This window comes from Panthera tigris, chromosome B2 (assembly GCF_018350195.1).
Source record: "Panthera tigris isolate Pti1 chromosome B2, P.tigris_Pti1_mat1.1, whole genome shotgun sequence".
Lineage (NCBI taxonomy): Eukaryota > Metazoa > Chordata > Mammalia > Carnivora > Felidae > Panthera > Panthera tigris.
In genome coordinates this window covers 1,456,208-1,479,984 of record NC_056664.1, presented here as the reverse complement: position 1 = coordinate 1,479,984, position 23,777 = coordinate 1,456,208, and the positions used below count along the sequence as shown (strand labels likewise).

The following is a 23,777-nucleotide window of genomic DNA, read 5'->3' as shown; positions in this document are numbered from 1 at the left end:
GTGGGAGCTTCTCACTGCAGGACTGAGAGTCTTTCCAGCAGGTGTCAGGATCATAGCGGAATTCTAGGCAAACATAGTCATGGTGAAGATGGATGGGTGAGGGTGAGTCTAGAAGGCTGCTATTTGGGCTCATCAATACAGAGTCCTCTGAATCTCACAACAGATTGTCAGGCCGGCCATGCCCTGTGGTTAACTGGTGTCTGAAATGTAGCCCTCCAGTCAACAACACAAAACGTCCACGCTCGAGGACGGTCCAGAACTTAAACGGGATTTGTCCTGTTGCCAGATTCTGTTAAAACTCATTGGAGAAGGGAGATGAAGGATTTACCGTCAGGTTCTCAAGTTGGGCTGAGGACTTTGAGCCCCAAATCCCAACGTACACCGTAGCGTGTGGGTGCAGAAATAAATGTTATGAACATGTATATGCATTTTCCAAGAGCAGGTACCTGCTGTGAAAAACAAAACCTCAGATTTTCTAGGAAAGCACGATATTTTGCCATCGAGCATTAAAGTACAACATGTGTGCACATGTGGGGGAGAGTGCTGCTGGTATTTGTTGACCATCAAACAGCGGTCCTCAGACTCAAAAAATTATTGGAAAACCACTGCCAGTGCTCCAGACATACCGTGAATTCTGTCCTTAGGTCATGTTTTCTCACCCAGAAGCCACGTATCCAGAATTTTCTCCTCCATAGAGACAATGTCATTGAGTTATGTCTTTAATGTTTTCATCTTGGCTTTCACTAATAAACTATGTAAGAAATGGCCACACAAATAAAAAGAAATTTTTTGTTGAAACTGAACCTAAGGAACAATGTTTCAATCCATCCTTTTTAAAAATAAACCATATTGTTACTAGAAAATTGCATCTCTTGGACACTTTGTCCTTCAGTATTAGATAACCTGTAACCATTTCCCAAAACGTTTTCTGTGATACAGGAGCCCACTAAATGCTTCAAACAGGACTGTGGTCAGTTTTGGAAAGCAATTTTTTTATTGTTCTTTCAAGGTTTAGAAAAGATATTAGCATATCATAAACTGAGACGTCTTTAATTAAAAAAGCCACCCCTAGCCAGCCTTTCCTAAAGTCGTTCTTTTAAAAAACTTAGGGGCGCCTGGGTGGCTCAGTCACCTAGGTGTCGGACTCTTGGTTTCGGCTCAGGTCATGATCTCACGGTTTCCTGGGTTCGAGCCCCACATTGGGCTCTGTGCTGACAGTGCAGAGCCTGCTTGGGATTTTGTCTCCCTCGCTCCCTGCCCCTCCCCCACTCACGCTGTCTCTCTCAAAAATACACTTGGAAAACTTTAACGTGTAAAACACCTTTGAGAAATGTTGGATAGCCCATTGCTCATCTTGTCCCCTCCCCCCGCCCGCCCCAGGAGCTGAGGAACTTAGAACTACATTTAATTCTCAGTTATGGTCATTATGCTAATTATGTTGACATGAGCATCTTCTAGGATTTTCAGTCTCTGACAGCCTTATTCACCGTGGGTCTTAATTCTGTTTGTAGAAAGTACTTGTGGCATTTGAAGGGCAAAAGTATAAAGAGATATTGAAAAATGTGAAACAATAGCCACAAATTTCTAAGACACTTGAAAGAGCATTTCATCCATCACAAATAAATATAGCAAATCTTTAAGAAATGAACACGTTGACATCTTGATGTATTTATAGGAAAGTGAGATGGGCTTTGTGCTCTTTCCCATGTAAACTGTTACTTGAGCAGTGCATCCCGCTTACGTCAGATTTCTAAATCTGCCTTCCTTTCCCATCCTGACCCCACATGGGAAGTACCATTCAGCCCTTAAGTTAAAACAACACAGAAAAACCTTGCTGAAAAATGGTCAGTGTTTCATCAGGTAGAACACGGTGGGTGCTGAGCTGAGTTGTGGCTTCGCATCTAAGACGTGGTGCGGGCGAGTCTGAGCGTGGAGGGGGGGGGGGGCGTTGGTGCAGAACCGCCCGGTGAAGTGATCCTGAGCGAGTGTCCTCTTTTCATGCCTTCGCTTCCTCGTCCCACAGGGCAGTTCTGTGGTTAAGTGAGTTGACGCGGCACAGCCTTGGGCTACTGGGCAACGCCCTGGAAGTGAGTCCCTGAGCAGCCGGGTCAGGATGGGCTCCGGGGATCCCAGTCAGGGAAGGGCCCGAGAACCGGGAGGCACCAGTGCGCGGAACCCCGGGTGCTGGTGGTCAGTCCCCGACGACCGACAGGGTCTGCGAGGCCGATCCTGGGGCGAGGGCTGCCCCCAAGGTGCCGTCCAGCTCGTGGGTTCTGCGCGCCGGGTGGATTCTTTTCTTGTGTCCGGTCAGATTGGCGCTCACCCGGAACGCTTTCCCACACTGCTCGCACTCGTAGGGCCTCTCGCCGGTGTGGACGCGCTGGTGCCCGAGCAGGGCCGCGCGCTGGCGGAAAGCTAGGCCGCACTGGCTGCAGGGGTAGGGCCTCTCGCCCGTGTGGATCCGCCTGTGCTGGGTGAGCACGGAGCTCTGGGGGAAGGCCTTCCCGCACACGTCGCAGGCGAACGGCTTCTCCCCGGTGTGGACCCGCTGGTGGGCGGTCAGGTTGGACTTGCCGCTGAAGGCCTTCCCGCACTGGGGGCAGGCGAACGGCTTCTCCCCGGTGTGGACCCGCTGGTGCACGGTGAGGCAGTGCCGGTCCTGGAAGGCCTTTCCGCACAGCCCGCACGGGTACGGCCTGTCCCCGCGGTGTCCCCGCTCGTGGGCGCGGCGCCGGCACTCGTGCCGGAAGGCCCTGCCGCACTCGCCGCACCGGAAGGGCTTCTCCGGGGCGGGGGCCCCCCGGGACCCGGCCGGCCCCGCGCGCGCGTGCACCCCCGCGTGCTTGCGGAGGTCCGAGCGGCGGCGGAAGGCCCGGCCGCACTGGCCGCATGTATACGGGCGCTCAGCTGAGTGCACGCGCGCGTGCTTGGCCAGGTCGGAGCTCCCGCGGAAGGCGCGGCCGCACTGCGCGCAGCCGAACGGCCTCTCCCCGGTGTGGGTCCGGCCGTGCGCGGTCAGGCAGTGCTTGAGGCCGAAGGCCTTCCCGCACACGCCGCACCGGTGCGGCCGCTCCGCGCTGTGGACCAGCCCGTGCCGGCGCAGGCGGCCCCTGCTGCCGAAGGCCTTCCCGCACTGCGCGCACGCGTGCGGCCTGTCCCCGCCGTGCTCCCTCCTGTGCCGGCACGCGGCCGCCCTGCTGCCGAAGGCCTTCCCGCACTGCGCGCAGCCGAAAGGCTTCTGGCCCGTGTGCGTGAGCAGGTGCGCCGCCAGCTGTCCGCCGGTCCTGAAGGCCTTCCCGCACTGGGCGCACGCGTGCGGCCTCTCCCCGGAGTGCACGCGCTGGTGCAGGACGAGGTCCGAGCGGCCGCGGAAGCTCTTCCCGCACTGGGCGCATGGCCGGGGGCCCTGGACGGGGCGGGCGCTGCGCGCTGCGGGCCTGCCAGTCCCCCCGTCCGCTCCTGGCGACCTCCTCGGGGACCCAGGCTCCGGGACCCAGACCCCTCCGCGCTCCAGGACACGCTTCGCCTCCGGCCCGCGGCGGTCCCCGTTCTCAGGCCGCGTGTGGTCCGCCGACACTGAAAAGAGGAAGCAAACACCGGGGCGAGTGGAGCCGGGTCAGGACCGGGTGATCTGACCGCCAAAGGCTGGGGCGGGTTCGGTAGTGGCAGGTTCCCAAGTACCGCGCTGTTCACACTGAATAAACCTGATGAAGATCCTTGCACACCTGCTCGCTCCCCAGACTCTCCAGAGAAGCGAGTGGCAAATCCAAACGCCTGCCCACCTCAGGCAGGAGACGCAGCCTTCAACCCTGTCCCTCCCGGACATTGTACAAGTTACCCCCGTGGGGCCTGTCTGCGGTATGACTGCTGCTGGGGTAGGGCGGGGAAGGGGGGGGGGGTCTGGGCCGGCGCCGACCCAAGCCGGACCCCCGCTCCCTGGACTCCGGGCCCGTGCTCCCTGGACTCCTCCCTGGACTCCTGGCCTGCTCTCTGGCCTCCGGACCGTGCTCCTTGGACTCCTCCCTTGCGTCTGGGCCCGGCTCCCTGGATTCCTCCCTGGACTCTGGGCTAGCGCTCCCTGGACTCCTCCCTGGACTGCTCCCTAGCCTCTGGGCTCGCACTTCTATCCAGAGCCCCAGCCGCTCAGGGGAGGGAAGGCGTGGGCACATGGACTGAGCCACTGGGAAGGAAAGTGGGCCAGGGAGGGAGGGGCGGAGGGACAGAGGCAGGCAGACCCACAGGGGGCCGACATGCCCAAGTAGCACGAGTAGTGGTAGTAGTACGATAGTAGGTGTGTGTTTACAGAAGCCAGCAGGGGTTAACTCTTCCTGCTGTCAGTCTTCCCATGACCCCCGCCCTGACCTGTGCCCTCTACTTCTAGTGCCGGGTCATCAGCTCATTCCGGGTTGCTCACTGCAGCCCCACCATCTGTGTTCTACTCTGCTTCCCAAATCTTCTTTCAGAAAATAAGGTCTTATCACGCCACTGCTCCGCATAAAATAGTTCGGGGGCGCTCCACAGTGAACCAGACAGACGGGGGTAAAGCCTGCAGCTCTGGAGTGGGAGCATCTAGCCTGAAATCCTAGCTCCATTCGGGGCGCTCCACAGTGAACCAGACAGACGGGGGGGGGGGGGGGGGGGGGAGTCTGCAGTTCTGGAGTGGGAGCACCTGAGCTGAAATCCTAGCCCCCGACACCTAAGGGAGGTGTTGCATGTGTCTGTGGCCGGACCACCCAGGTGAACACCGTGTGCATCCACCTCAGGGCTCAGAGCTGAAGCGTGAGGGGGACAGGGAAAGGAAGGGTCAGAAGCCCAACACGGGGAAGGTCCTGAAGGAAAGCTGGGCCCTGGAGTAACTGATCCACAGAAGGGAGCCGAATTCTTGGAGCTTTTCAGAGGACCACATCGCACAGGGGCCTGTTGGATAGGGTGCACAGAAGCGATTAATGACAGGATAATTGTCCGATTTGCTGCTGTTTGTTTTCTCTCCATTAGGGTTTTCTAAGTGGACTTCCTCCAGGAGGGTGAGGATGGATGACGCAGCACTAAGAACGTACTAGAACCAGCTGTCACATGGCACACGGCTGGTGACTGGAGCTTCCCCGTCACTCACCTGGGAAGGAGCAGGTCAGGAACCCCCAGTCCTGCAGGTCCTCAGCGCAGGGCACGGCCCCTTGCTCCAGATGGGAGATGAGGGGTGGCTTAGGGCAGGCAAGGCCTGCTCGTGGAGAAGGGAAGTCAGTGTGCATAGCAGATCACCTCTGTCCCAACACCCGGCCTTGACCCTCCTGCTCACACCGCAGAGGAGAGTGTGAGCAGGGGGGAGAAAAGGGTGTACTCGGGGGGGTCTGCCAAGGTGTAAGCAAGCATGTAGGGATGACCTCAGAAAGGTCACGCTCAGAAGAGCAGAGGAGGAGACCCCAGGAAGCAGTCACTTGGTTGTATGTTCCCCGTTGTGGCTGCGAGGCAAGAATGAGGGCTCTGACTTTCACTGGGAGGCCCGGAGACGTCAATAGACAGCAAGTAAAGAGTAAGGACAGGAAAAAGGACTAAGCCAAGCACGGGGTGTCCTCACCAGCCGACAGCATGTTGCCATAGTTCTCCAGCATCACGTCGGTGTACAGGTGCCTCTGGGCGCGGGTCAGACACTGCCACTCTCCACTACTGAAGCACACGGCCACATCCTCAAACGTCACCGCGTCCTGCAAGGATACGCTCCCGCTGACCCGGAGGAAACCCCAGTCCCCAGGAAACAGACGCAGAAGAAAGGATTCTCAGGAGGTTTCTAGAAATGAAAGGTGGTTACTGTTCCACATATATTTGGGGTTGCGGTGGAAGGGGGCATAGGCTGTGCACAGCGAAAATCATGACCGGGAACAATCCACGAATGGTGTCATCCAACAAAATGTTCCTTGTGAGTGGAATGCCTGGATGGGGGGGGGGGGTGGTCAGGGAGCGAGTGAAAACGAGGACGTATTCAGGACGTGGTGCTGTATTTCCAGGAAGGATGGAGGGGCCTCAGCTCGCCTGGGCCCCACTCACCGGTGTGGTATTTGCTCCTGGCCGGTCTCCGTGGCTTCCGTCGTTGGCAAAGGCAGGATGCTGAGGAGCCCGCAGGGCTGAGGGAAGAGAAATGAGTCAACTTGGCACGGTATTGGCGAGACCCTGTGCTTTCCTCCTCTTCCCTAACGTGCAAGTCTCAGACCACACCTTCCCCTCATTTCTCCAGCCTGTTTCCAGTTTGGGCAGCAGGCCGTGGCACACAGCCATGCTGACGGTAAATGCTTGCTCTCCCTCACCTACAACATGGTTTTCTGTGGTCGCTCTTCATCCTAGAATAACCTCGCCTGTCCCCAAGCCCACATCACTGACTCCTGGCTGGTTCGATGACCTTCTTCCAGGATCTGAGTGTTGAGGTCACTTCCTCCAGAAGGACTAGGGATGGGGATGGATGGGGATTGGCCCACAGCTTGTTCCTTTAGGTAACTTACTAGCTGGCCTACCTCGGGCCATTTTCCCTTGTTCTTATTAGAGAAGCAGCACGTGTCCCGACTCTGAGTCTCCCGTTAGCTCCTGGCACGGAGCCACCGTCCCCTCACCGTGCTGCGGTGCACACAGCGTATGCAGCATGGGTGTCCAGGTGTCTGGGGCAGCCCGTAGGGCACCTCGGCCCTCCACCTCGGCCGGCCCACATAGCTGGCTAGGGAGCCCGAATTCACTCCTCAGGGACCAGCTCCACCTTTCCTTAGCTTGTGTTTGCAGTGACTAACCTTTCTAGAAAGTTCTTCAACACATCCCCAATCCGAGTCTGAGCAGTCTCTTTCAGAAGATACCAGGGAGATTGGTCACCAACTGATAAGACTCTAGGATCACCCTGTGGACTTAGGTCCCCAAAATTTCATTCCAATTTTACCAAAACTTCAATTTAGGAGCAAACTGGTTTCTTCCCAGAGAAATTTCCCAAGAACATTGTTCTTTGGTTTAGACCTGGGCTGTGTCTCAGTCCTCATGGGTCCTGCTCTCTTGTTCCATGTCTCACCTACGAGCCCACGCATTCTGTGACTGTTGGTCGCACATGGTCCCACACCCATTGGGCTCACAGCAGAGGCAGGTCTGCTCTGCAAGGATCGTCATGACATCAAAAATGTAACCTCCCAGCTCGGTTTTTTGTTCAATCCACATTTTATTTATTTTCTTCTTTTTTTTAATGTTTATTTTTGAGAGAGAGAGAGATTGGACGTGAATGGGGGCGGGGCGGAGAGGATCTGAAGCAGGCTCTAGGCTCTGAGCTGTCAGCACAGAGTCCGACTTGGGGCTCAAACCCATGACCTGTGAGATCATGACCTGAGCTGCAGTCAGACACTTAACCGACTGAGCCACCCAGGTGCCCCTCAATCCACATTTTATTGTGAAATGTTTTCAAATATACAGAAAAGCTGAAAGAACTGTTTGGTAAACATCCACATACTCCCCACTCATGTTCCACAATTAATGTTTGCAATAAACCTCTGTCTGTCTAACTAGCCCTGTCTCTACTAATCCACTCGTCTTTGCTGAGTTTCAAAGTAATGAAGACATGAGCAACTTTACCCCAAAACACTTTCTCTCACATATCATTAACTGGGGTTCAGTATGTGTTTACATTCTTGCTTTTGAGTAAATTTACATACAGTAAGATACACAAGTCGTAAGTGTACCATTGGCTGAGTTTTGACAAAGCACAGCCCTATTTAGCCCAAAGTCCTCTCCGGAAACGTCCCCGTTGGATTTTGACTATATCTTCTTCACAGATTGGGAAAGTCATTAAGTCATAGTGGTTCTTCTTTTAAAAAAGTGTTCATCATGCTGTTTTTTTTTAAAAGTAGATTCCGTGCCCCATGGGAGGCTTGAACTCACGACCCTGAGACCAAGTCATGTGCTCCACCAACTGGGCCAGCCAGGTGCCCCCAAAGTTTTTTGAACTGTGGCAAAGAATATGTGACAAAATTTACCATCGTAAGCATTCTTAAGTGTATGGTTCAGCAGTGTTGAAAACACACAATGTGAGTCATCTCCACAACATTTTCATCCTGCAAAACTTAAACTCTCTGTGCATCACACAACCTGCCTGTGTCTCTCCCTCCCCAGTCCCTGGTCACCACAGTGATTCTTAGGCTTTTTTAGCTTTAGATTTTGAAAGGTCAGTTTCTGCCCTCAAGTTAAAAATGAATCTGGGACACAGGCTGTGTGCTCACGACATGAAACTACCTTGGTCAGCTCAGGCTGCCCTAACAAAATACCCCAGGCTGGCTGGCTCACTTCTCTCAGTTCTGGAGGCTGGACGTTCAGATCCAGGTGTCGGCCTCTCCTGGCTTCCGTCCCTCTCCTCTCACATGGGGGAGACAGAGTTCTGGGCCCCTCCTCATATAAGGACACTACTCTCTTCATTGCCATCCTTATGACTTTATCTAAACCTCATTTCTTCCCAAGGCCCCACCCACCTCTCAATATCATCACACAGGGGTTCAGGGACATGTGCATTTTGAGGGGACACGTTCAGTCCATAACAAAACTATTTGTTAAAGCTGGGCACAGATAGTATCTGGGATGAGACTGATTCATTTATGATTCCTTATACAGTAGAAATGTCAGGATTTCTCCTTTGGAAGTGCCAATAACATACTTTTTTTTTCCTTGTAGATAATAAATACTAAAAGCCTACTTTTGAGGTGCCTGGTGCCTCGTCCTCTGTCCAAAAGTCGGTGCCATTCAGGGTTTGCCTGTAGGACTCCAGAATTGCTAAACGCCAGGCCCTGGGTTTTACTTCCAGCAGCCACGTCTATACAGTCTTGTCCACCTTCCTCTGCACATGTCCCATCAAAGAGCATTTCTAAACCCAGCCTCGCATTTTCCCAAAGCTTCACGACAAGACCTTTGCTCCTTCTTGGCCAGTTGTTTCCAGGTACTCATTCTATACCTTTAAAATCTCAGGGTTCCAAAAAGGTTACAGAAGTAAAATTACATACACTCAAAATTTAAACGTTGGTAAAACTGGTGGGTGGGGTAGGAGTTACTGAATTATTTAAGTTTTATGCACACATATATGCTATTTATCATATGTGTCAAGTTGTACATAAAACAAGTGATTGAATGCATTCCATTTCCTTGATAAACTGCTCTGAAGTACCTTAAAAAACTTTTTTTAAAAGTTTATTTATTTTGAGAGAGACAGAGACAGAAGGGGAGGGGCAGAGAGAGAGGGAGAAAGAGTCAATCCCAAGCAGGCTCCATAGTACTGTCAGCACAGAGCCCGATGTGGGGCTCGATCCCACAAACCATGAGCTCACGCATGACCTGAGCTGAAATCAAGAGTTGGACACTTAACCGACTGAGCCACCCAGGCATCTCCGGCTTTGTAGAGTCTTTTATTATTTTTTCCAAATTTGATTTAAGATGAGGGCAGAAACTGAATAATTTAGTTTCTCTCAATACGGATCCAAGCCTAGTATAGAAAAAATAGAAGGCTTCCAATAAATGCTCAATAAGGAGATTTCCAGGCCCCAGGAAGCACCCTACCCACCACGCCCCTGCTCCGTTTCAGCTGCCAGGGCTCCTGGCACAGCCTCCTGTGCGCCTCACCTCCTTCCTGCAGGAGCTCGGCATCAGGGGCCCGCTGGTGTGGTCCGGAACTCCCGTCTGACAGCATCACCTGTCACAAGGCACAGAAACACTCCGGGAGGTTAGGAGGGAGGGGAAAAAGCTCTGGCCAGCTATGAAGGTTTGTCCGTGGACGTCAACTCCCAGAAATATCAAGAGGGGCGAGGAATTCAGGGACTCGTCCCTGAGGAGAGACAGAAAGGGCATCCCATTACTGTCTGTTACTGGAAAGCCTAGGTGGTCGCCAGGCCATCCAGGAAACGCAATACTTAACAGCAGAAAACCTTACCCCCCCCCCCCCCCTCCCCCGCATGCTGCAGACCCTCCTTTTCTCACCCCCAGCATCCTTCCCTGGCTTTCTGTGGTCTTCCACCGCTGGCCAGGTCGTTCGCTGGCTGGGCGAGGCTCCCGCCGTCAGTTCTGGCCTTGCCCGGACGTCACGGTTTGACGTGGCCTGGGGGACGCCAGCGGCCTTCTGGGACACACGTGTTGGTGGTGCCCGCCAGAGGCCCCCGCGGACCCCCAGGGCAGCTGCTATTGGGCTTCATGCGTCAAAACCTGCCCTGGACTCGGGGCCTATCAGCAGCCCTGACCTCGCTGTCATCTCGTACCTTGTTTCCCTGCCTATTCGAGGGCAAGGGACAGGGAGGAAGCTGAACACCGCAAAAAGGGGGAGCCACTGAGGGTTCAGGACGGGGAGGCCAGCTGGGGATGTCGCGTGCCCGGGAATCCAGCCTCCTCCCTTCCCGCCTGGTCCGCATTGCCTCTCGGGGTCTCCCGCCTGTCTCTTCTCAGTACCGCAGTCAGAGAGGCCTGTCTACAACCTGGGCGGCTGAGTTCCGCTCCGCCTAAAACCCCTGGTGTCCAGTGTCCGCCTTGCTCATACACAGCGGCGCACAAAGCGGTGTAATCTACACGGTCCCACGACTCCCCTCCCAGGTCCACCCTCTCCCACCGCAGGGCCTTTGCACTGGCGCTCCGCCCCCCTCTACCCCCGCCGGCCCCCCCCTCCCCCCCCCCAGCTTCCCAAGGTATCCCGAGAAGACACACCCCGGGGCCCTGTGCTCCCCGGATCCCGACGCCGCACTCGCTGTGTCTTCGCCTGCTCAGCAGCTCTTCATCCCGCCGCGACGCGCGGGGCTAGGATGCGCACACCACGTGCCCCGCTAACACCTGAGCTCTGCCCACCGTGCTCGCAGAATCCCCGTCTACACCCGCGCCCGCGGCTCAGAGTGAATACAGGCAGGGGCGCGGGCGACAAAGACGAGCGCCGGGCGGCTGGGGCCACAGGAGCCAGGGGCGGGGCGGGGCGGGGCAGGTGTGTGTGGGAGAGACTCGCCGACCCGGCCACAACCCTGGGGCCGCCCCTGGGGCGGCTCGAAAGCCCGCCGCTGCGTCCCCGCCCCGCGCGGGGTGGAGGCACCACTCTCCCGGCCCAGGTGTCTCCGGGCGCCCAGAGACCCGGGCACCTGCGCTAACTCCGCTTTCTGGTCCTCCGGAACCACTTCCGGCGACTTTCTAGGAAGCGCCACTCGCTGGTGGGAAGTCGGCTCCGAGTCCCGCGGGGCCCCTCGCGCATGCGTCCCCGAGCCTCGCGCGTTCAGAGGCCGCGACCTCGGCGGTGGCCGGCGCGTCCGCACAGCGGTGATTTCGCAGGAATTTGGAGACAGAAATAGGTGAAAAAGTCACTTAATTAGGAACCCAGATCACGAGATAAATAATGGAATGCCCTTTTTCAAAACTTAGAAACTTCCTTGTGAAAATTTAAGCCTAGTTGGAAGTTTGGAGAAGGTTGGGAGAAGACTAATGAACCCGAATGGGCTCATCACTCAGACTTAATAATAAGATTCGGATTCTGGTTTGGTCTGTTTCCCTGCCGTTTTCCATGCGAAAATATTTTAAAGCAAAACCCAAAGATGCTTTTTCAATTTTGTGCTTTTCAGAATACATTTCTCCCCCAAATTTTAAAATTCTAGTTAGTTAATATACAGTGTAGTATTGGTTTCAGGAGTAGAATTCAGTGATTAATCACTTACATACACACCCAGTGCTCATCACAAGTGCCCTTCTTAATGCCCATCTCCATCTAGCCCATCCCCCACCTCCCTCCGTCAACTCTTTGTTTTCTGTGGTTAAGAGTCTCTTATGGTTTGTTTCCCTCTCTTTCAGAATGCATTTCTTAAAAAATATGGACATTTTCTGACAACTACAATGCCATTATCCCACCTAACAAGTTCCTGGTTTCCATTTAATACTGAGTCCATGCTAAACTTGTCCAAATACGTAAAACATGCTTATTTTTTAATCAAGATCCAAAGTCTACGTGCTTTTTTTTTTTTTTTTGGTTCTTTTAATTTTCTTTTAATTTAGATCTAGAATAATACCTTCTTCCATTTTCTATTCCACGCCCCATGAACAAATTGGGTATTTGTCCTAAATGTTTCACATGCTGCTGGTTTTGTCTATTTGTATCTTCATTTATTACTCTAGTCTTGTATTTCCTGTTAGCTCTAAAAGTTTGGTTCAAGTTTGGTTTACTTTTATGGGTAAGAATTATTTTTAGGTGGGGCTATGTACTTCTTTTTGCTTTATATTGGGAGGTGTATAATGTCTGACTTGTTCCACACTCTGTGATGCTAAGATTGTTCACTGAGTGCAGCTCTTGATTGTTGTGTCTGTCCATGTGTAGTTCCCTATCAATCTTTCGTTTGGTGGTTTCACCTACCGATCTTTTCCTAAATCAACCATTTCATCAGGGGTTGCAGAATTGTGATTTTTCTAAGTCCAGAGGTCTTGTCAACATTTATGAACAGAAATTTCTTTAAAAAGAAGGATTTTCTCTCATTAGCCTATCAATTCAGGGTGATTTGATTATTCTGAAATAACCATACAGGAATAAAAATAAATACTTTCTTTTTAATTTAACTGCTAGTATTCAGAGTAAATAGTTGTTTGCCCTAGGTGCCATGACCATGTGTTGGCCATTCTTTGAAATGGCTATCAGTGAACCTTTCCAGGATTCTTTTCCTGTGTAGCTCCCGTGCTTATTGTACCAGAACTGGTTTGTGTTACCAGTTGAATATGGCAGAAGTGATGTTATGTTGCTTCTAATGTTTTGTTAAGTTATAAAAGAGACTGTGGCTTCCAACTTGATCTCTCTCTCCCTCTCTCTCAGATCACTCACTCTGAGGGAGGCCAGCTGTCACATTGTGAGGAGTGGCCCATGTCGTGAGGAAATGAAACCCCTGCCAACAGCCATTTGAATGAGTTTAGAAGTGCATCCTCCAGCCCCCAGTCTAGCCATCAGATGACTACAGCCCAGGTCACAGACCCAAAGCCAACAGCTGAGCTGCTCTCAGATTCCTGATCTGCAGAAACTGTGTGAGGTAATAAACATTTGATGTTTGATTCTGAATTTTGGGGGTACTTTATGCAGCAATTGATAACAACTTTTTTTTTTGGTTCTCTCTTTTTGAATATCATTACAAATGCATTGGTTTTTTTCTCTTCTTTTTTTCTTCATAATTAATTAGTTAATTATTTACATCCAGGTTAGTTAGCATATAGTGCAATAATGGATTCAGGAGTAGATTTCAGTGATTCATCCCCTATGTATAACACCCAGTGCTCATCCCAACAAGTGTCTTCCTTAATGTCCCTTACCCATTTAGCCCATCCCCCCTCCCACAACCCCTCCAGCAGCCCTCAGTTTGTTCTCTGTATTTAAGAGTCTCTTATGTTTTGTCCCCCTCCCTGTTTTTATATTATTTTTGCTTCCCTTCCCTTGTGTTCATCTGTTCTGTGTCTTAAAGTCCTCATATGAGTGAATTCATATGATATTTGTCTTTCTCTAATTTCGCTTAGCATAATACACTCTAGTTCCGTCCACGCAGTTGCCAATGGCAGGATTTCATTCTTTTTGATTGCTTAGTAATACTCCGTTGTACATATATACCACATCTTCTTTATCCATCATCAGTTGATGGACATTTGGGCTCCTTCCATACTTTGGCTATTGTCGATAGTGCTGCTACAAACATTGCGGTGCATGTGCCCCTTCGAATCAGCATACCTGTATCCCTTGGATAAATACCTAGGAGTGCAATTGCAATAGAACTACCTAAGGCAGTTCTATTTTTAGTTTTTTGAGGAAACTTCATACTGTTTTCCAGAGTGGCTGCACCAGTTTGCGTCCCCACCAGCAGTGCAAAAGAGATCCTCTTTCTCCACATCCTTGCCAACATGTGTTGTTGCCTGAGTTGTTAATATTAGTCATTCTGACAGGTGTCAGGTGGTATCTCATTGTGGTTTTGATTTGTATTTGCCTGATGATGAGTGATGTTGAGCATTTTTTCATGTGTCTGTTAGCCATCTGGATGTCTTCTTTGGAGAAGTGTCTATTCATGTCTTTTGCCCATTTCTTCACTGGATTATTTATTTTATGGGTGTTGAGTTTGAGATGTTCTTTACAGATTTTGAATACTAACCCTTTATCTGATATGTCATATGCAAATATCTTCACCCATTCCATTGGTTGCCTTTTAGTTTTGCTGATTGTTTCCTTCGATGTGGAGAAGCTTTTTATTTTGATGAGGTCCCAATAGTTCATTTTTGCTTTTGTTACCCTTGCCTCCAGAGACGTGTTGAGTAAGAAGTTGCTGCGATCGAGCTCAAAGATGTTTTTGCCCGCTTTCTTCTCCAGATTTTGATAGCTTTCTGTCTTATGTATAGAACTTTGATCCATTTTGAGTTTATTTTTGTGTATGGTTTAAGAAAGTGGTCCAGGTTCATTTTTCTGCACGTGGCTGTCCAGTTTTCCCAGCACCATCTGTAGAAGAAACTGTCTTTATTCCACTGGGTATTCTTTCCTGCTTTGTCAGAGATTAGTTGGCCATACATTTGTGGGTCCATTTCTGGGTTCTCTATTCTGTTCCGTTGATCTGAGTGTCTGTTTTTGTGCCAGTGCCATAATGTCTTGATGATTACGGCTTTGTAGTATAGCTTGAAGTCTGGGATTGTGATGCTTCCTGCTTTGGTTTTCTTTTTCAAGATTGCTTTGGCTATTCAGGGTCTTTTGTGGTTCCATACAAATTTTAGGATTGTTTGGTTTAGTTCTGTGAACAATGCTGGTGTTATTTTGATAGGGATTTCATTGAATATGTAGATTGCTTTGGGTAGTATTGACAGTTTAACATTTGTTCTTCAAATCCATGAGTGTGGAATGTTTTTCCATTTTTTTGTGTCTTCTTCAATTTCTTTCATAAGCTTTCTATAGTTTTCAGTGTATAGCTTTTCACCCCTTTGGTTAGGTTTATTCCTAGGGATTTTATGATTTTTGGTGCAATTGTAAATGGGATCAATTCCTTGATTGTCATTTCTGTTGCTTCATTATTGGTGTATAGGAATGCAACTGATTTCTGTGCATTGATTTTGTATCCTGTAACTTTGCTGAATTCATGGATTACTTCTAGCAGTTTTTCGTGGAATCTTTTGGGTTTTCCATATAGAGTATCATGTCATCTGCAAAGAGTGAAAGTTTGACTTGCTGCTGGCCAATTTGGATGTCTTTTATTCCTTTGTGTTTTCTGATTGCTTAGGCTAAGACTTCCAATACTGTGTTGAATAACAGTGGTGAGAGTGAACAGGCCTGTCATGTTCCTGATCTTAGGGGGAAGCTCTCAGTTTTTCCCCACTGAGGATGATATTAGTGTTGGGTCTTTCATATATGGCTTTTATGATCTTGAGGTATGATTCTTCTATCTCTACTTTCTTGAGGGCATTTTTTTTATCAAGAAAGGATGCTATATTTTGTCCAATGCTTTCTCTGCATCTGTTGAGAGGATCATGTGGTTCTTGTCCTTTCTTTTATTGATGTCATATATCACATTAATTGTTTTGTGGGTATTGAACCAGCCCTGCATCCCAGATATGAATCCCACTTGGTCGTGGTGAATAATTCTTTTAATGTATTGTTGGATCTGGTTGGCTAGTATCTTGTTTAGGATTTTTGCATCCATATTCATCACGGAAATTGGTCTGTAGTTCTCCTTTTTAGTGGGGTCTTTGTATAGTTTTGGAATCAAGATAATGCTGGCTTTGTAGAATTAGTTTGGAAGTTTTCCTTCCATTTCTATTTTTTGGAATAGCTTCAGAAAAATAGGTGTTAACTATTTAAATTTTGGTAGAATTCCCCTGGAAAGCCATCCAACCCTGGACTCTTGTTTGTTGGGAGATTTTTGATTACTGATTTAATTTCTCTACTGGTTATGGGTCTGTTCACATTTCCTATTTCTTCTTGTTTCAGTTTTGGTAGTTTGTATGTTTCTAGGAATTTGTCCATTTCTTCCAGATTGCCCATTTTATTGGCGTATAATTGCTCATAATATTCTCTTATTATTGTTTGTATTTCTGCTGTGTTGGTTGTGATCTCTCTTCTTTCATTCTTGATTTTATTTGGGTCCTTTCCCTTTTCTTTTTGATCAAACTGGCTAGGGGTTTATCAATTTTGTTAATTCTTTAAAAAAACCAGCTTCTGGTTTCATTGATCTGTTCTACTGTTTTTTTTTTTTGTTTTTTTTTTTTTTTGTTTTTTTTTTTGGTTTCAGTAGCATTGATTTCTTCTCTAATCTTTATTATTTCTTGTCTTCTGATGGTTTTGGAGTTTGTTTGCTGTTTTTTTTTTTTTTCCAGCTCTTTAAGGCATAAGGTTAGGTTGTGTATCTGAGATCTTTATTCCTTCTTTAGGAAGGCCTGGATTGCTATATACTTTCCTCTTATGAGCACCTTTCCTGTGTCCAGGAAGTTTTGTGTTATGGTGTTATCATTTTCATTGGATTCCATGACCTTTAAAATTTTTTTTTAACGTTTATTTATTTTTGAGACAGAGAGAGACAGAGCATGAACAGGGAAGGGGCAGAGAGAGTGGGAGACACAGAATTGGAAGCAGGCTCCAGGCTCTGAGCCATCAGTCCAGATCCCGACGCGGGGCTCGAACTCACGGACCATGAGATCGTAACCTGAGCTGAAGTAGGACACTTAACCAACTGAGCCAGCCAGGCGCCCCATAAATTTCCTCTTTAACTTTGTGGATAGCCCCATTCTTTAGTAGGATGGTCTTTAGTCTCCAAGTATTTGTTACCTTTCCAATTTTTTTCTTGTGGTTGATTTTGATTTTCATAACGTTGTGGTCTGAAAATATGCATGGTATGATCTTGATCTTTTTGTACTTGTTGAGGGCTGATTTATGTCCCAGTATGTGATCTATTGTGGAGAATGTTCCATGTGCACTGGAGAAGAATGTGTACTCTGCTGCTTTAGGATGAAATGTTCTGAATATATCTGTGAAGTCCATCTGGTTCAGAGTGTCATTCAAAGCCATTGTTTCCTTGTTGGTATTCTGTTTAGATGATCTGTCCATTGTTGTAAGTGGGGTGTTGAAGTCCCCTATGATTATGGTATTATTATCGATGAGTTTCTTTATGTTTGTTATTAATTGATTTATATATTTGGGTACTCCCACTTTTGGAGCATAAATGTTTACAATTGTTAGATCTTGGTGGATAGACCTCTTAATTACGATGTAATGCCCTTCTTCATCTCTTGTTACAGTCTTTATTTTAAAATCTAGGCTGTCTGACATAAGTATGACTATGCCAACTTTCTTTTGGTGACCATTAGCATGATAGATGGTTCTCCATCCTATTACTTTCAATCTGAAGGTGTCTTTAGGTCTAAAATAAGTCTCTTGTAAACAGAATGTAAGTGGATCTTGTGTTCTTACCCATTCTGTTACCATATGTCTTTTGATTGGAGCATTTAGTACATTGACATTTAGAGTGAGTACTGAAAAATATGAATTTATTGCCATTATGTTGCCTGTAGAGTTTGAGTTTTTGGTGGTGTTTTCTGGTCCTTTCTAGGCTTTGTTGCTTTTTTTTCTTTGTGTATTTTCTCCTCTCAGAGAGTCCCCCTTAAAATTTCTTGCAGGGCTGGTTTAGTGGTCACAAACTCCTTTAATTTTTGTTTGTATTTGAAACTTTTTATCTCTCCTTCTATTTTGAATGACAGGCTTGCTGGATAAAGAATTCTTGGCTGCATATTTTTCTGATTCAGCACATTGAATATATCCTGCCACTCCTTTCTGGCCAGCCAAGTTTCTGTGGATAGGTCTGCTGCAAACCTGATCTGTCTTCCCTTGTAAGTTAAGGACTCTTTTCCCCTTGGCTGCTTTCATGATTCTTCCCTTACCTGAGTATTTTGTGAATTTTACTGTGATATGCCTTGTTGATGTTTTTTTTTTGTTAAATCTAATGGGAATTCTCCGTGATTCCTGGATTTTGATGTCTGTGTCTTTCCTCAGGTTAGGAAAGTTTTTTGCTATGTATGCCCACATAAACCTTCTATACCTTTTCTCTCTCTTCATCATCTGGGACCCCTATGATTCTGATGTTGTTCCTTTTTAATGAGTCACTGATTTCTCTAATTCTTATATCATGCTCTTTTGCCTTAGTCTCCCTCTGTTTTTCTGCTTCATTATTCTCCATAAGTTAGTGCTCTATATCACTGATTTGCTGCTCTGCCTCATCCATCCTTTCCGCTGTGGTATCCATTCGAGATTGCAGCTCAGTTATAGTATTTTTAATTTCATCCTGACTAGCTTTTACTTCTTTTATCTCTGCAGAAAGGAATTCTAATCTATTTTCAACTCTAGCTAGTTCGTGATTCTAAATTCTGATTCAGAACATCTTGCTGCTGTCTGTGATGAGTCCCTGGCTGTCACTTCTTCCTGTTCTTTCTTTTGTGGTGGATTTCTTCGTTTCATCATTTTGAAAGAAGAAAAGGAATTACTAAAGTAAAAAAAAATTAAAAAATTAAAAACAACACAAAAAAATGAAATAAATGATGCTAGATCGTAGGTGTGTTTGGGTCTGGTTGTTGAAAAAAGCTTGTTACAATAGAGAAAAAAGGGAAAGAAAGAAAAAGAAAAAAAGAGAAAACATTTGGAAATTGGAAGAAATGAATAGTATAATTAGAATAAAATGAAATCATAAAAGTAGAATAAAATTTTAAAAGCTTAGAAAAAGGTGAACAAATATGGTAAAAAATGAAAGAAAAATCTTTTTTATTAAATAAAAATAAAAATAAATTTGTTTTTTTTTCTATAATCAAAAATAAGAAAGGAAAAGAAAAAGGAAACAAAAGTGAATGGATGGACCAGTGAACAGACTGAAAGATGATTGAGATTACATCCTGTTTTCCCTAGTTGTCAAACTATGAAGCAATTGATAGTCTGTAAAGTAAGCAGGTGGAGAGACTTGTGGTGTTCCCCAAGAGGGCTGTTGGCCCAGTATGGCAGGGTTTACTGTAACAGCTCCGTTCTCCACTAGATGGCGCTGCTTAGCTTACTGCGGTGGATTGTTGTGGTGCTTGTAGGTGCCTATGCGCATGTGCAGGAGGGATGAAAATGGCGTCACCCAGCTACCCAGTCTCTAGTATCGGAACTGTGTTCTCTCCGATCAGCAATCGCACACCCCTCCTTTGTGTCCAGCTTCTGTCTACTCTGCTTTTACACCGTCAGTGACCAATCCATCAGGTTGCCAGGTGGCACCTCCATCCTGAGTTTTATCTCAGATGGGCTGGTTCCCAACCCCTCACTTCTGAGGGACTGCAGCTTTCACCCATTTTGACCCTCTGTGGGAGGGTCTCACTGAACAATGGCTGGGTGCCCGCCCATACCCAGGAACGTTTGCAGGACCATCGTGCTGATGTTGCCCAGAGACTGAAGCCAGGTGTCAGCCCGCCCCAGAAAAAGATCATGCAATTGTGTAGCAGCAGTGTTTCAGGGATTGTGGAAAATCACAACATACATCTGGCACCAGCCTTCCCCTTAACATCTTTGTTCCAGCACCAGTGAACATGGTTGTTCTCTGGGGTCCACTGGGGCCTTTGGCTATGGGGAGGCCACACAGCCTCTACCATGTGTCCTTCCAGCAGTGAAACCACCTCTCCCCCTGTGGCCTGAGGACCTCTCCCATAGCACTCTGTTCCTGGGGATCCACCCTTCCCACCAGAGCAACGCCAGGTATCGAGCGTCAGAATTTCAGACTCTGTGCTTCCCCCGTTTATAGAGTCTTATGGAATTTAAACCCTCTCCTTTCTCCTTTCTCCCTTTTTAGTTCATTCCCTGCAGCTGTTTCCACTTTTCCATTTTCTCTCCAGCTACTTTGGGGGGGGGGTGCTTTTCCTGTATTCTCCCCCTAGTCTGTGTCCTCTCTTCACAAGCAAAAACAGCTCCCTACCCTCTGCGGCTTTTCTCTCCCCTAGTTCACCTCTCCACACTGTGTACCTGCTAAATTCTGTGGTTCAGGTTATGCAGATTGTTGTGTTAATCTCCATATCAGTTTTCTACGTGCAGGATAGTTTAGTGTTGATCTGGCTGAATTTCAGGGATGAGAGATGCAAAAGGAACTTCCATGCTGTTCTGCCATCTTGGCACCCTGCCACAAATGCATCAATTTTTAAAAAAAATACTGAAGGAGTTTTAATCATTTGCAGTCTTTATTTTTGATGTTCAGATCATTCCATATTTGGCAGGTGGGAGTGCCTTTATTTTGTCTCCTGTGTCCTTTTCATTTAACTCTAAGAGTCTTTGATAATTTTTTTACTTTCTGGCAGGACAAGATACTTCAGGCTTATTTTGTATATTTCCTGCTTCATTTCTCCAAGGTATCAGTCATTACTCCAAGAGTCTTGGTTCCTTTTGGTGGGGTGAATGATTGCATATCTTTGTGAATGGTTACAATTAGCTTCATTTAAAGCATATTAAAATGAAATCAAATTTTTTAAATTATGGGATTGAATTCAGGTTAATCCACTTGGTATGTGTGTGTGACATCCCAACCAATTATACCTCATGCCTCAGTTTCCTCATCTGCAAAATAGATCCAGTGTAAGTACCTAGTTTTTGGAGTTGTTGTGATGATTAACTGAGATACTATATTGAAATAATTTAACACATTGGCCTCAAATTTCATGATTAGGATAATAGATTTGCAAGCCTGGATGATATCATAGTGATCACTGGGTACAATGCCTTCATTTCACACTTAAGAAAACTGAGGCCAGGGGCGCCTGGGTGGCTCAGTCAGTTAAGTGTCTGACTTTGGCTCAGGTCATGATCTTGCTGTTTGTGAGTTTGGGCCCCACATCAGGGTCTGTGCTGACAGCTCAGAGCCTGGAACCTGCTTTGGATTCTGTGTCTCCCTCTGTCTGCCCCTCCCCTGCTTGCACCCTCTCTCTCTCTCAAAAGTAAAATAAAACATTAAAAAAAATAAAAAAAAAAAGAAAAAGAAAACTGAGGCCCAAGAGATCAACAATTTGTTTAAAACTACAAAGGAGGATAAAGAAGAGAAAAGAAACTCATGACTCCAGAGTCTTGGATCTCAAACCTGGGTTATTTTGAATGTAAACACAGCCTCTCCTGCCCAATCAGACCTTCTGTTTATTTAAAGCCAAAGGAGGTTAGAAACAATTGACATATTGGTTATAAAGTGAAATTGTAGAAATGGTACCATCTTAGAAGACCTGATTAATGGCTTTGCTACTCACTAGCTTGATATTTTTGGCAAGCAACTTAACTCCTTAGCATTGCAATTACTGCATCTATAAAATAGTGACAATAAACCCTTCACTCACAAGTTCATTGTGAGGATGAAAATGCAATATATTGTATAGGAAAATGCCTGGCTCATAATAATTGCTAAATAAAGATCATTGTACAAAAATATTTCCTTGATTCCTCCAATTTAGTAACATTTTATCCTCTTTCTCTAAAGGAAATTGAGTTTGATTAGACTTATTCCTAAAGAGACGAAGTCCCTAATTCTGTAATTGAGTTCAGGGCCTTCTGTACAAAGGTACTGAGTAAGAGGTGCAGGAAAGATGCTCTGTATGGTCACTTAACCTCCAGGCTGAGTGTCCATTCTTCTCTATTGTAATCTATTTAAGAGTCCTATTGACCTCCAGGCTGAGTGTCCATTCTTCCTGATGATAGTAATCTAGTTAAGAGTCCTATTAACCTCCAGGTTGAGTGTCCAATCTTCCTAATGATAGTAATCTACTTAACAGTCCTATTAACCTCCAGGCTGAGTGTCCATTCTTCCTAATGATAGTAATATAGTTAAGAGGCCTATTAACCTCCAGGCTGAGTGTCCACTCTTCTTGATGATAGTAATCTAGTTAAGAGTCCTGTTTAAAAAAAAAAAAAGAGTCCTGTTTAACTCTAGGCTGAGTGTCCATTCTTCCTGATGATAGTAATCTAGTTAACAGTCCTACTAACCTCCAGGCTGAGTGTCCATTCTTCCTAATGATAGTAATCTACTTAACAGTCCTGTTAACCTCCAGGCTGAGTGTCCATTCTTCCTAATGATAGTAATCTAGTTAAGAGTCCTATTAACCTCCAGGCTGAGTGTCCAATCTTCCTAATGATAGTAATCTACTTAACAGTCCTATTAACCTCCAGGCTGAGTGTCCATTCTTCCTAATGATAGTAATATAGTTAAGAGGCCTATTAACCTCCAGGCTGAGTGTCCATTCTTCCCAATAGTAATCTACTTAAGCGTCCTAAACGTCCAATTCACATATATTAGCAGGGTACATTTGCCATGGCCTTTGCTGATGTGAAGATACTTTACTTCTACAGCAGACCCTTAGTACAGGACTCTAATAACATAGTGCAATTGAAATAGAGTTTATATACACTATCTGTTCTTGGTTAACCCAACTGATCATAAATGATCTGAAATAATTAGGACAACTTTGTCAGGGATTCATTTCAAACTTTTCAGCCTGTTAATTCCACAGTTCACCTTTTTTACTTTTTGAAAATTTGGATATTTGCCAGTCTTGCGTATCAGTGAAACTTATTTTTTTTTAATTTTCTTTTTTATTTTTTAAAATTTACATCCAAATTAGTTAGCATATAGTGAAGCAATTATTTCAGGAATAGATTCCTTAATGCTCCTTACCCATTTAGCCCATCCCCCCTGCCACCACCCCTTCAGCAACCCTCAGTTTGTTCTCCATATTTATGAGTCTCTTATGTTTTGTCCCCTCCCTGTTTTTATATTACTTTTGTTTCCCTTCCCGTATGTTCATCTGTTTTGTCTCTTAAAGTCCTCATGTGAGTAAAGTCACATGATTTTTGTCTTTCTCTGACTGACTAATTTCACTTAGCATAACACCCTCCAGTTCCATGCACGTAGTTGCAAATGGCAACTATGATGAGTTTCTTTATGTTTGTGATAAATTGATTTATATATTTGGGAACTGCCACATTAGGTGCATAAATGTTTGTAATTGTTAGGTCTTCTTGGTGGATAGACCCCTTGATTATGATATAATGCCCTTCTGCGTCTCTTGATACAGTCTTTATTTTAAAGTCTAGACTGTCTGATATAAGTATGGCTACTGTGGCTTTCTTTTGTTGACCATTAACACGATAGATGGTTCTCCATCCCCTTATTTTCAATCTGTAGGTGTCTTTAGGTCTAAAGTTGGTCTCTTGTAATCAGCATACAGATGGATCTTGTTTTCTTATCCATTCTGTTACCCTATGTCTTTTGATTGGAGCATTGAGTCCATTGATGTTTATTTTTTTTATTTTTATTTTTTTCAATATATGAAGTTTATTGTCAAATTGAGTCCATTGATGTTTGGAGTGAGTACTGAAAGATATGAATTTATTGCCATTATGATACTTGTAGATTTGGAGTTTCTGGTGGTGTTCTCTGGTCCTTTCTAATCTTTTGTTGCTTTTGGTATTTATTTATTTATATATATATATTTTCATGTTTTCTCCCCTCAGAGAGTCCCCTTCAAAATTTCTTGCAGGGCTGGTTTGGTGGTCGCAAACTCCTTTAATTTTTGTTTGTCTGGGAAACTTTTTATCACTCTTTATATTTTGCATGACAACCTTGCTGAATAAAGAATCCTTGGCTGCATATTTTTCTGATTCAGCACACTGAATATATCCTGCCACTCCTTTCTGGACTGCCAAGTTTCTGTGAGTAGGTCTGCTGCAAACCTGATCTGTCTTCCCTTGTAGGTTAGGGACTTTTTTTCCCTTGCTGCTTTCATGATTC

The 23,777-nt window shown here is 46.4% G+C and overlaps 1 protein-coding gene across 1 annotated transcript; it reads right to left on the bottom strand.

The window, feature by feature from the left end:
- Nucleotides 1-2,191: 2,191 nt before the first annotated feature.
- On the bottom strand, nt 2,192-11,120 carry ZNF311 (zinc finger protein 311). Its single transcript, XM_042985390.1, has 7 exons — nt 10,687-11,120; nt 9,973-10,090; nt 9,619-9,688; nt 6,043-6,119; nt 5,576-5,702; nt 5,114-5,218; nt 2,192-3,576 (listed from the first exon to the last, which is right to left on the bottom strand). The coding sequence occupies exons 2-7, from the start codon at nt 9,979-9,981 to the stop codon at nt 2,192-2,194; spliced, it is 1,773 nt and encodes a 590-aa protein (XP_042841324.1). The 5' UTR covers nt 9,982-10,090; nt 10,687-11,120.
- Nucleotides 11,121-23,777: the final 12,657 nt, after the last annotated feature.

Bases quoted from the DNA above. Each gene is read 5' to 3' on its own strand.
- ZNF311 (XM_042985390.1), bottom strand. The intron at 5,219-5,575 runs GTGAGGACACCC...CTCCACGAGCAG, and splicing joins TGGCAACATGCTGTCGGCTG to GCCTTGCCTGCCCTAAGCCA. The intron at 3,577-5,113 runs GTGAGTGACGGG...TCCTCTTTTCAG, and splicing joins CCTGACCTGCTCCTTCCCAG to TGTCGGCGGACCACACGCGG.